The 12,333-nt window shown below is 47.5% G+C and overlaps 1 protein-coding gene across 1 annotated transcript; it reads right to left on the reverse strand.

Moving 5' to 3' along the window:
- Window positions 1-863: 863 nt before the first annotated feature.
- On the reverse strand, window positions 864-3,521 carry LOC139604311 (uncharacterized). The gene is made up of 5 exons (XM_071455435.1): window positions 3,484-3,521; window positions 2,139-2,196; window positions 1,796-2,045; window positions 1,474-1,530; window positions 864-1,225 (listed from the first exon to the last, which is right to left on the reverse strand). Exons 1-5 carry the CDS (start codon window positions 3,519-3,521, stop codon window positions 1,011-1,013), a joined length of 618 nt encoding a protein of 205 aa, XP_071311536.1. The 3' UTR covers window positions 864-1,010.
- Between the last annotated feature and the right edge of the window lie 8,812 nt (window positions 3,522-12,333).

Below are 12,333 nucleotides of genomic sequence, written 5' to 3' on the forward strand. Positions count from 1 at the left end.
TGAATAATAATTTGCACCTTTAAGACTTGTTGCAGAGAGTGAAGGGGGGAAAGAAGAAGCAGCAGTTTGTTTTCAGACACTGCACTCACTCCTCCACATTCCTGCTCCTGGACTGTGTTGTCTGTGGATGGACACACAGCGGAACAGAGCTCTCCTTTGCTTTTAGTTAGTTTTAGCTTGCTGAGGCAAGGAAGTTCCCTGGACTGTGGGTTTTTTCCCTTTTTCTTTGGACCTGTTCAAACCTGCTCTGGACTGAACACTCAGGGGAGCACCGGCAGCTGCACCTGTGGCCCACCGGGCTGGGCCTGGCCTGTGACATTTCCAGCACCAGACAGACTGATCAGAGACTGAGTGAGCTGAGCTACAACCCAGGGAGGGGACTTTCTCAGTTTGTCATCTCTTTTGGAGCCGCAAGGGTTTTATCGTTTAATATTGTTTAGGTTTTATTATTTAATAAACAGATTTTTTCCACTTTTCTCCAAGGAGGTATTTTCTCCTGGACCAGCTGGGGGGAGGGGCCGATTGAATCTGCTTTCCTAGAGGAGCCCCTTTGGGGGTTCTGTCCAAAATTTGCCCTGAACCAGGACACCATAGAATCCCTCACGGCTGGGATCAGAGCAAACTCAAATTGACTCTTCTAAAACCCAGGGTCCTTGTCCCCTTCAGCGTGCTCAGCACAACCTTGAACTCCACAGGGCTGTGCAACTGGAGCAGCAGGACAGGGACCTTTGCAGCCTGAGCTGCCCTTGTTCCTCTCTGTCCCTGCACAGAACACAGCAGGGAGGAGAACGGCAGCAGGGCCCTGCACATGCCCGGGCTCAGATTTTGTGTCCCTTCAGCTCCACGGAGACGCGGCTCAAGTGAAAAACCCAAACTGTTTATTAAGGGAAAGCAAAGGGAAGGGGTGAGCTGGGAGATAAAAAAAGGGAGTGGGCAGGGCCTGAGGGCTGCAGGGAGGGAGCTGCCAACAGGGAGAGAGATGGCAGGAGCTCCTGGAGCTTCCCACAGGCTCAGCTCTGAGCAGCAAGAGCTGTGCCTGGAGCTCCAGCTGGTCCATCCTGCTCTGCAGGTGCTCTCATCTTCAGTGGGAACTGGAAATCGCCGATGGACGCCGGTGCATCTGATCCAGCAGATGAACAAAGTCCTGCAGATCTTCTCTCAAAGGTCAGCTGAATCAGTATGCTGAGGCAGGATGGGCTCTCATCTTCCCTCAGGGCTTGAAGAGCTGGAAGAGAGAGGAACAGAGCCACGCGCAGAGGCCAGATTGAGGGAATCCAAGGAAAGCCTCCTGCCAGGGCCATCCCAGCCGGCTCTTGCCATGGCTTCGGCCGGAAGGTGCTGGCCACGCATCGCCCACGTTTCCCTGACAGCTCTCCGGGCTCTGCCCCCGCCGCCCCTCGTCCGCACGGGGAGCAGAGCCCTCCGCAGCCCGGGCACGGATTGTAGCTCCGGGGCCAGGATGCCCTGACTCACCCTCGCTGAGGATCTGGAGCTCCTCCTTCTGTCCCTTCACGAGCACTCCGGCCAGCCCTGGCAAGACAGAGCCCGTGTCGGCCCCGGGCGGCACAGCTGCCCGGCACGGGCGCTGCCAGCCCTGCGGCCGCACGCCCTCCTGCCCGGGCAGGGCTCCTGCCGGCCCCTGCCGCACGCTGCCGCCCGAGGGCACGGCTGGCTGCGGGAGGGCGGCGGCAGCGCCGAGGGCGGCCGGGGCTGCAGCGGCCCGGGCGCGGCTCCCGCTGCCGCCGGGGCAGCAGCCGGGCCGGGGGCGGGGAGGGGCGCCGGGCTCGGGGCTCACCGATGATCCCGACGGCCGCCTCTCGCACGCGCCTCTGCGGGCTCCACAGGCGCGGCAGCGCCCAGCGCAGCTGCTCGGCCGCTCGGCTCTCGTCCTGCAGCAGCTGCGGGGAGCGCCGGCAGGAAAGGCTCGGCGCGGGCTGTGCCCCTCGGCCGGGCGTTCCCCGCGCCCAGCACCGGCCGAGCCGGCCCGCACGGCCCAGGCCAGAGAGCGGCGGGGGGGGCGCGGGCTGGCGGGCCCGGGAGCGGCGCTGGGCAGGGCCACAGCTGCCAGCGCCCCGCACCAAGCACCGGGGCTAGGGGGCTTCTCCAGCCTGCGGCTGGGGATCCCGGGCTGTCCTTACCAGGCGCTCGGCGAACTGCATCCGCTGCCTCTTCATCAGCCGCTCCTCGAGGTCCCTCCTACTCAGGAAGAAAAATTATATAATTATAACAGTAAAAATAAATATGGAAAATAGATAAATACAAAAATCTATACTATATAGTATATTATTGTAACATAATAGATATAAATTATAATCTATTATACATATACAAAGATATTTAAATATAGATTGTAAATATAAAAATGTTAAATATACTTTTAAATAAATTTGGGATTTTTGCTTTTTAGTAGGTTCTGGGCTGGGTTTTTTTAAATAGTATAAATATAAATAATATAAAAATATAAATCCAAATATACAATTATATAATTTTTATTCTGATATCTATAAATACTTATTATAAATAAATATAAGTAATAGAAATATATAATATAAAAATGGTATATCCGATATTCTATTAAAAGATATTCTCTATAATATACATAATATCTATAAATAAAATTAATTAAAAATATTAATGTAAATGTGAGTAATATGATGAGATGTAACATAGAATATAAATAACATTATCCGGAAATATAAATTATAAATATAAATGTGAATATGATATGAAAAAAATATGTAAATATAGTTTAAAAGAAAGGGGTTTTATTTACATTCTAATTATAGAAATATATAAACAAGATATAAAAGTATAGATATAGAAATTTAAAACATAAATAAATATAAATAATAGGAAGAGGTGTAATATAGAACACAAATAACACTATACATTAGTATACGTTTTAAATATAAATGTGAATATAAATATGAAAAATATAATTAAAAAATTAAAATACATTTTAAAAGAAAGGGCTTCATTTGGCTTTATTTGGGTAGAGGCAGGCGCTTTAAATAATGTAAGTGTTACAGAAGTAAAGATCTTAACACAGAAATATATAATCAATATATGAAGATATGTATAAAAATATATAAATAAATCTAAGTAATAGAAATAGATGTAATATAGAATATAAATTTTTTTCTAAATAGAAAATTATAAATATAAATGTATAAATAAACATTATACATCAATATACATTACAAATATAAATGTGTATATAAATATGAAAAATATAAACATAAAATATATTTAAATATTGATTAAAAGAAAGGGTTGGGAACTTTTTGGTTTTTGGTTCTTATTGGTTTAGAGGCAGGGTTTGTTGTTTTTTTTTTCCCGGCTGTTTTGGGGCATTTATTTCAGAGGAGTTTTTGGAGGGGATCGCCCCTGCTCTTATTTGCCGCCTTCCCTGCCCGCATTCCCCCCAGGCAGCCCTGGCTGGGGTGGGCGCAGTGCTGCCCCCTTGTGGGCACAGCCCGGTACTGCAGCCCGCCAGCGACAGGCAGCCGAGAGGCCGCCATCTTAGGAGTGGTGTGTCGCGGATGTCGCGGACTCGATTGACCTTCTCAAGGTGGCGGCCAAAAGGGCGGGAAAATCACAGCCCTGGTAAGTCCGCCACCCTGTGGCCAGAGAGCGGTACTGCAGTCCCCCGAGCCAGCGCCCTGCCCCTCGCCGCTGGGTGCCAGGGGCGGGGCAAGGACGCGGCTGCCGAGCGAGGCAAGGGCGAGGGGTGGGAGCGAGCGGCGGGCAGGGCGGGGTCGGTAAATGGCCGGGAGGGCTGAGGAACATTCCGGAGGCAAAGGAACACGATGGCCGAGAAGAATGGCTGGCACGGGGGCGGCCCGGCGGGGCCGGCTTCGGCGGGCGGCAGAGGCGCGGTTGCAGCGCTCCGCGGGTCGGGGGCAGCGAGCGGGGACGGGCGAGCGGCTGCGGAGGCGGCTTCGCAGCGTGTTCAGCCTTGCGAGCAGAGAGCGCTGCGATATCGCTGGAATGGCACGGCTGCTGACTGCCTTAGTGCTCGTGGCTCTTCCTTCCACGCAAACAGATGGAGCGGCATCGCTGAGCAGTAAAACACAGCGATGGCCCGGAGAATGGCGAGCGCAAGGAGCACCGGGCTGGATCCTTCTGATGGCACAGGTGCGATCTGCAGACTCACCCCCTTGTGCCCCTCCCGACCCCCAGGGGAAATGCTCTCCAGCCTCGAGCTGCTGAAAGACAAAACGTGTGATTTGACACTAGTGTTAAAAACACCAATCACTTGTTTTCAAAATTTTAAAAATTTAATAGTAATAAAATGGTTATAAAAATTGTAATACAATTACAGTAATAATAATTTGGACAATTTTAATTAGGGCAATATGAGACAATAAATACAAAGAGTTATGGACGTCCGAGTACCTTTTTCTGGGCAGCACGAGCCCGAAAAAGGACACCCGTTAACAAAGGATTAACCCTTAAAAACAACAGCCTGTTGCATATTCATACACTTCATACATTATGCATAAATTCCATTCAAACACAGGATTCTGTCTGGTCATGGTCAACTTCTTCCTCTGAATCCTAACAGCGCCTTCGAGTCAGGAAGAAGTTTGTTTCTTCTGATAAGAGGGCCATAAATTTTTTTTCTCTGAAAGATTTAGGTGTCCTGTGGCTGCTATCTCGCTGTGAGTCTTTTCTTTTAAAAATAGTATCCTACTAAAAATAGTTTCTATTTTAACAATTTTTATAACCTAAAACTATATTTAACACACTACTTAAGAGAATTAATACAGCATTACTTTCTAACACAACACATATAATATTCATTTTAATATTTGCAAAAAGCCAATCATAAAATACATGCATTTTTCACACTAGGATCCAGAAAAGGTTTCTGTTTAGATTAGCAAATGCCTCAATTGTTCTTGGTTGCATCCTATGATCAGTTTTAGGCAGTGACTTTATACTGCTTGTCGGATTTTCTTGTGCAATGGTAAGAAAATAGGCAGCTCTGATACTGGTTTCGCTTTTTTTCTACTTCATGTTCCACGTGATGCTTTTATCCAAGCAATTGTTTTAAAGTCCTACTGTAGGCATTTCTGGTTCACTTTTTTTTTCTTTCCAGCACCCGTGATTTTTTTTTTCTCTAAATCGGCAGTAAATATAGCTGAGTAAAATTACCGTGGCTTTCTTTCTTCATTTTTAACTGAAATGTTTTTATTGATAATCCTATTTGAATATGCAGAAAAAGAGGGTATGTCCTGTAATATATCCTAGCTTTTCTTGTTTACAGGGTACTCAGAAAATATGTCTCCCTTAGAGTCCCACAAAACCATTCTCAGTGCAATCTCCATTAAGGTATGGATTGACAAATAAGCCATCAGTTTAGATATTTGCCTGTGTACCTTTTCCTGTAATTCAGAGCTTGCGTTCTGTGGTTTTTATGATAAACCTATCAAACTTGTGAAACTGTTTTGCAAGTCTTAATCGTTGAAGGCAGCAAGAAGTGGTTTTAAAGCCTGTTCTTGACCAGACAAAGGGAAAAAGTGTGAATTTGATGCTGAACTTGTCATTTTTCATTTGACTTGCCTTGAATTATTTAGGAAGAGAGAGAACTAGAAAAAAGAGAGAAATAGAATTGGTTCTTGAGCCCTCCTAAAATGCTCCCTGTGATTCTGTGTGGAGCCAAAGTGAAGGGTGATGGAACAGAGCCCTGTGCTTTAGAAGGACATCAATTTCAACCTGATCTCCACCCTGAGTCTCCCTAATTTCTGTTTTTAAAATGCAAACTAAGTTTAGGAAGTGTTGGAAGTTAGTATTTTGGGGAAGAAATGGCAGTTGCACAAACCGTTCCATTTCCCAGAGGCTCTGGGAACGATTCATTTTGTAAGCGCTGTAACTGCAATCGGTTGGTGGTTCGGGGCCTATAAAGCACTCGTTCATTTGCATTTCAGTGCTAGGAGTCTTGATAAACTGGAGAAGAGCCCAAGAGACATTTTTCATCCTGAGATACAAAAGGTAGGAAGTGACTTTTTTTTGTTTGGTTCTTTTTCTTTATTATTTTCGGGAAATAGAAGTAATTAAGTATAGATACTACTGGTTTGTCTCTTCCAGTAGCAGATAATAATAATAATAATAATAATAATAATAATAATAATAATCTAATACTACTTAAACTGTCTTTATCCATTGAACTGGCCATTTCAAATCCAAACTTCTAAACACAAATAAAACCATCATCCTTGTAGAATCTTTAATAGGAGGGGGCTAAAGATGCTGTTTTTGTTGACAGGATTTATTGGTTCTTGAAGGGTAAGAGGTAAGGATAAGCCTAACTACTTGTATCTCACAGACCCGTCCAGTGAATACAGCTTTGTATTTTGATGTGCTTATGATGACTTGGAAATCAATTGCTCGTTACAGTAAAAATAAGTGATGTTTTTTTGAACATGACAGCAAAAATAACTTTAAGCACCAACTTAACAATAATAGAGCAACAATTTAAGTTAATGATTTGATGCTATACTATCAAAGTTTAAAGGTAAATTGTTATGTATTGGAAGATGGTATAAAATGTATGTTCTAATGCGTAGGATGTATACAAAGATACGTACATACGTGAAAGTCCTTAGAGGAAACAAATTCTTACGTCTTCTGTTTGACTGTTTATCATGCAATATCTGGTTTTATTTCCCAGGGGATTGGTGAATTTTAAATTTGGAGTCCTCTATGCTAAGGATGGTCAGCTTACAGATGATGAAATGTTCAGTAATGGTGAGTTTTCCACCTTCTCCTTAATTGTTTTGATCACCTGAAGAAAAAAAAAAAAAAAGTAAGATTAAAAAAAAAGTAGGTTTATTATTTGTTACCCTGTTATGTCTGTTTCCGCAGTATTTGCTGGAGCTCTGCTTACCCAAGCTTTGGGTAAAACAAGCTTTGGGTTCCTTCTGTCCCACTGGGTGTTGCCCAATTTGGTTGCATCTGGTGAAATTCACCCTGAGACCTTACAGAACCAGCTCAAACCATGTGTGAGCCATTCGCAGCTCTCTCAAGACACCCGGAGGGTGGGTGACGTTTCTGAGTGTCTGGCAAGTGTACTTCTATCAAAACTCAGCCTGTGCAATTTCTGGGGAAAACCCTTCTGTATCCTGAAGGGTTCCTCAAACTCTGTTGAGGATCCAGTTAGCAGTTGCTCACCTGGCTGGTTCTAGTTCCTCAAGTTAACACTTGTACTCTTGCCCTGTAGTTTATATCTATTGTAGTTTGGTTATTTTGCAAGATTTTACGTCTTTGGAAAATAAGGTGCATTTCACTCTTTGGAACCTCTCGGATCATTCTTTGGTGCAGCACCACCTAATGGGACACTTGGCTGCTGTGCTGAAGGGCTTGGTTACTAGAATTGTAAATCCCGGAGAGTTTGTAAGTCTTCTGTCCCCAGGGAGGTATCACGCTTTGTTCACTGTTGCTCTGTTTGTTAGGTGCTGCTTCTCATCAGAAGTATTAACTTCAAACTGCCCTGTTCTTTTTTTAACTTTTTTTCTTGGTTCTCTCCATAGGGCAGGGAAAGACTCTCGTATCCTGGTCGTCAGACTCAGCGCTGTCCGAGAAGATACAGAGACTGTAAAAATCATAAGAAGCAAATATGACTGCAGAGGAAACAAACTGGAGAGAACAAAAGGTGATATTGTTATCCTTACCCTGTATTAGAAACATCCACTGTGCCTTGATGCCGGTGGCTGCCAGGGGCTCATTAGGTCTTTTTAGGCAGGTGTAAGTGTTCACTTGTAGGTTTTCTGTCTGGACAAGTCAATTCAGACTTTGCTAAGCTTATATTGGAAAATTACTCTCTAGTTCAGTCCAGCATGACATTTTTGAATGTTGTAAAAAAACCATGTTACTTGGAAATTGCCAATGATGAGAAGCTTTAGGGAAAAATAAGATTTTGGGGTCGGGAGATACGGGAAGAATTTAGTGGGGACGTTAGACTGGCATAAAGCCCGCTTTAAGCTGGACTGGCACACTTGCAGATCCCCTATCAAACAGTAGTGCTTAGATTAGCCTGGGTGCTGCCCATTGTTTCTGTAGAAATAAATGTTTCCTGGTCTTCAGAAGTAAGCTGCTTTGAAAACCTGGAAGTTGCAGTACAGTGACAATCCACGTGCTTCGGATTAAAAGGAGATTTCAGAAGGGTGATAGGCTTTTGTCTTTTCCTACAAGTCCATGTAATCCTATGGAGGAGTTTTTAATTGCGTGTTGCCGAGTCATCCATCAGAGCCCTGTTGTACCGATCATCATGCAAATACAAAAGAAAAAAATCAGAGCCTGTCCCACCACTTAGAGCCCAGACCATTATTTCCTCAGGCTGCCCTCTGTGTGCCATTAATACTCACCACGGGAGCGAGCTGAGGATTGTTGCAGCTGTTGGGAACAAACTACTTCTCGTCACACAGAAATAGAATTGGGATGACGCCTCGGCCAGCGCCTCTCTGCTCTGGTCTCCTGAATCTGCAGCAGAGGAGTTCCGGTCCATCCGGGTGTGCATAACCCAGTTCCCGATGGTCTGAACACGCTGAGCAGCGCTCAGCTGGTGTGGGGGGTTCAGGGAAGGCAGAGTGTGCATTATCATCTTCCTGAACCTACAGACAAATCCAAGTGAGAAGCCATAGGGTGGAAATCCATCGCATATGTGCTAAATAAAACTTGCAGATTTTTTTAAGGATTGTTTCTGCTTGTTCTTTGTTGTGCTTCTGTGCTTAGAAAGCGTCCCTTGAAAATGAGTTCAATTCATCACTTGAAACTTTGTTTGCAGACCCTCACTGAGCAGAATTTGTTGCAGACTCGGTGCACGCTGTGCTGACCTCCTGGGAGTGTGAGGAGCTGGTGCATGCTACTTTGTGCTTTAGGACACTCTGAGGTATTTATTCCTTTTGGGATCCACGATGAGAATTCCCAAGAGAGGTAGTAATAAGGTATGACATTGGAAAAAAGCCTGTGTCCTTGGAATGTTGTTGTTGTCATCAAAAGTTAATTTTTCCTTCTTTCTTAGCCAGTAGTCAGCTTTTTGCTTTATTTTTTGTGGTATCAGTATTTGATTGTTTAAAAAATTGCTTCAAAAGAACTGCAGTGGCTGGCCACCAGGACCTTGTTCAGATTTGCCTATTTGCTTGTAGCTAAAATGTTTCCATATTGTTTATCATTCTATTTAAGAAACTGCTGCCCAGTCAACTAAGAACTGAACATCTATCTGTCTAGGACATGGGGAGAGCATTTAGGCCATGTCTTTGTTTCCAGAAAAAAGTTCCAGTGTAGTTTCTAACTAGAGGAAACGGGGGGGGTGAAGACTCGGGGCTCTGATGCCGTTGGGGGCACCCCGAGGTGCCCAGGAGAGGGAGCCCCACTGCGGTACAGGAGCAGGTATGTTATCACGTACTAGAGAACAAATTATAAATAGAAATATGAAAATTACAAATATAAAAATTTTTTTTTAATCGTTAAAGAAAGCGGGTTTTTTTACTTGTTAATAGGCAGGGTTTTGATTATAAAAACTATAAATACAAAGTATATGAAGGTAGAAATCTAAGTCTAGAAATATATCATAAATACATACAGATAAAGTTTACAAATATGAGAAAAATTTAGTTGCAGCAGTAAATACGATACATAATATAAATAATAATTTAAATACATGTCAAGAATTTTATAGATATTATATATAATTATTAATAGATTGCATCAAAAGAAACTATAAATATAAATGTGAATATAACTATACAAAGTATAAAAATATTTCGATATCGTTTAAAAGAAGGTGTTTTCTTGTATTTATTTGGTTAGAGATGGGGTTTTTATTTGGATTAATAGAAGTATCCTAGAAATATAAATCTAACTATAGAAATATACAATCAATACACAACCGAACGACGCCGCCTTCGGGGGAATCGCACGAGCTCGGCCGAAGCAAGGCGAGAGCGGCCGAACCTGACGGCCTCGAGCGAACCGAGGCGAGGCTTCCGAGGCTGCCTGAAGCGAAGCGAGCCGAGCTCAGGCGAAGCGAGCCTGCTGCTCTCGTGCGCGCTAATTAGCGCGAGTGCGGTCACAGCCTAATGAGCTCCTGCCCGAGCCCGCGCTCCCGGTCGTGTCCGCGCGATGGCCGGGCCGCCCGCGGGACGCGGCAGCGGGAGAGCCCCGAGCCGGGCGAGCTGAACGTGAGGCGGCGGCGCTTGCCCGCCGTCAGGGAGCCGAGCCGAGGCGCGCCGAAGGCACAGTGCGGCTGGGAGTTGGGCCGAAGCGAGCCGAGCTCGGCCGAAGAGGGGAATGCAGGCGACAAGAGCCGAGTTTAGGCGACAATAGGCGACAGTAGCCGAAGAGCCGACTCGAGCCGAGTGTCTCCGGAGCGAGCCGAGCTCCGCCGAGCGCAGCATCCCGGGCAGGGCGAGGCGCCGGGCCGGGCTCGGGGTGCAGCCGGGGCTCTGGGAGGCTTCCTCGCCTGTCCCTCTCTCTAGCCCTCCTTCCTTCTCCCCGTCTTCGCCTTCTCTCGCTCCCTTTCCCCCATTCCCTCTCCCCCCACAAACCCGGCTCCTTCCTGTCCTGTCCCTAGCCCGCTACTGCCTTCTGTTCCCCCTCTCTCCTTCCTCTGCCCAGCCTCCCTGTACCCTCGTCCCGGGCTTTCCCTTCCCGTCCCGCTTTCCTCCACAGCCCGAGCTCCCTCCCCGCCCTTTCTCATGCCCTGCTCTCGCTCCTCTCTTCCCGTGCCCCCTTTCCTTCTTTGCCCCGCAGCCGCGGGGCTCGGGCTGCCGGAGAATAAAGCCCCGAGGGCCGGAGCCCGGCGCCCCTCGGCCCTTGCAGGAGTCCCCGCGCGGGGCCGGAGGCTCTCGGCGGATCCCCCCGTGCCGGTCAAGCACCCCGGCCGACAGCGCCGGAGCTGCGGCTTTCCCGGCATTGCGCTGAGAGCGGCCCCCGCTCTGTGCCGTGCCGTCTCCGCCGTCTGTGCCGCTCCCTCTCTCGCTGCCCCTGGCCCGTGACAGCGAGGCTGGGCAGGAACCTCAAGCCTTCTGGGGGCTGCCCCCCCTTTCTTGTTGCAGCAGAATCCCTTGCTGGGGCCATGCACGTGTGGGAAGGGCTTGGGGGAAGCGCTGCGCTGCTGTCCAGGGCAGTCGGACTCCTCCTGTGTCTTCTTTGGGGGTCAGGAAAAGGGGGGGTGAAGACTCGGGGCTTTGATGCCGTTGGGGGCACCCCAAGGTCCCCAGGAGAGGGAGCCCCACTGCGGTGCAGGAGCAGGTGGGTGGCGGGCGAGGGGGGGGGTCACGCTGGGTGCCGTCCCCCAGAGGGACCCAAAGCTGCCACCAAATGCACAGGGAGGGGTGAGTGGGTGTAGGATGCTAAAACCTGGCAAGGTATTCGGTTTTCTAGGTATTGCTAAAGAATAGAAATTGGTCTCTAAACTCAGCTGGGGAGAAACCCTCTCTATGCACTCATTTGTTTACAGGAATGTAGGAGGATCCGACTGGAGATGGGTAGTACTTCTGAAGATATTGCCCTGAGGTTTTGATCTAGGAACGGACCGAGCTGTGCCCTGGAACCCTCAGAACAGCTGCAGGGGCTGAAGGCGATAGAAAGGGCTCTCTGGCACCTTTTGCCTCCATTCTCTGCCAGTGCCCAAATCATGTCGCAGTCCCGGAAGAGGCGCTTGTCATCCAGAGAGCCAAAAGGAAGACGTGTAAAATCCCAGCTCTGCCTTGTGTTTCGTGTGGGTTTTTTACTTCGTATTAATGTCATTCCAGAGAGCAAGGAAAGAAGAAATGTGACCGGTTCCCACTATTGCTGTGCGAAGGCTTTTTTGAACGGCTGCTGTATTTATATTGTCTTTTTCCACTCCAAGCTTGACTTTTGCCCTCGTTTTTCGAGCTCTGCTGCATTGGGTGTCCCAAGGAGGGCGGGGTTCCTCAGCAGGGCTCTTAGGAGGTGGCTCTGATTCTGCTTTTTCTGAAGGCGTCTCAAAGCGTGCTACCAGAATGACAGTTTTGTGCACTGGAAAGCTTTCCCTCAGTGCCATCAGCACAGGTACGTGTCTGAATTGTGGAAGCAGATGGACTAAGAAAAGCCAGCACCCGGAGCAGATTTCTGTTGGCTCTGTGTCTGTGAGAAGCAGGCTGTGTGCTGGATGGGGAGAGGCGCCATTGGAGAGTGGCATCAGCCCCAGGTGTGAGCTGTGAGGATGATGAGGGGCAGGCTCCTGCTGGGGGGGGGGGGGGGGGGGGAGGCTGTTTTAGGGGGAGGCTTTGCCTCAGCTCCCTTTTGCATGGAGCTGCTGAGTAGAGGGGTTCATGGGGGGCTCCTGGGGCTGTCTCATGGAAG

Source organism: Agelaius tricolor, unplaced genomic scaffold (genome assembly GCF_023055355.1).
Source record: "Agelaius tricolor isolate 1412-34295 unplaced genomic scaffold, bAgeTri1.0.p SCAF_49, whole genome shotgun sequence".
Taxonomy (NCBI): Eukaryota; Metazoa; Chordata; class Aves; order Passeriformes; family Icteridae; genus Agelaius; species Agelaius tricolor.

What these genes read in the sequence shown, in the direction of transcription:
- LOC139604311 (XM_071455435.1), bottom strand. Translation starts at nt 3,521, where the DNA reads ATGGCGGCCTCTCGGCTGCCTGTCGCTGGCGGGCTGCA. An exon ending in GGCGGCCGTCGGGATCATCG is followed by an intron (nt 1,531 to 1,795) that starts GTGAGCCCCGAG and finishes CTGTCTTGCCAG; the next exon opens with GGCTGGCCGGAGTGCTCGTG. An exon ending in GCTCCAGATCCTCAGCGAGG is followed by an intron (nt 1,226 to 1,473) that starts GTGAGTCAGGGC and finishes TCTCTCTTCCAG; the next exon opens with CTCTTCAAGCCCTGAGGGAA.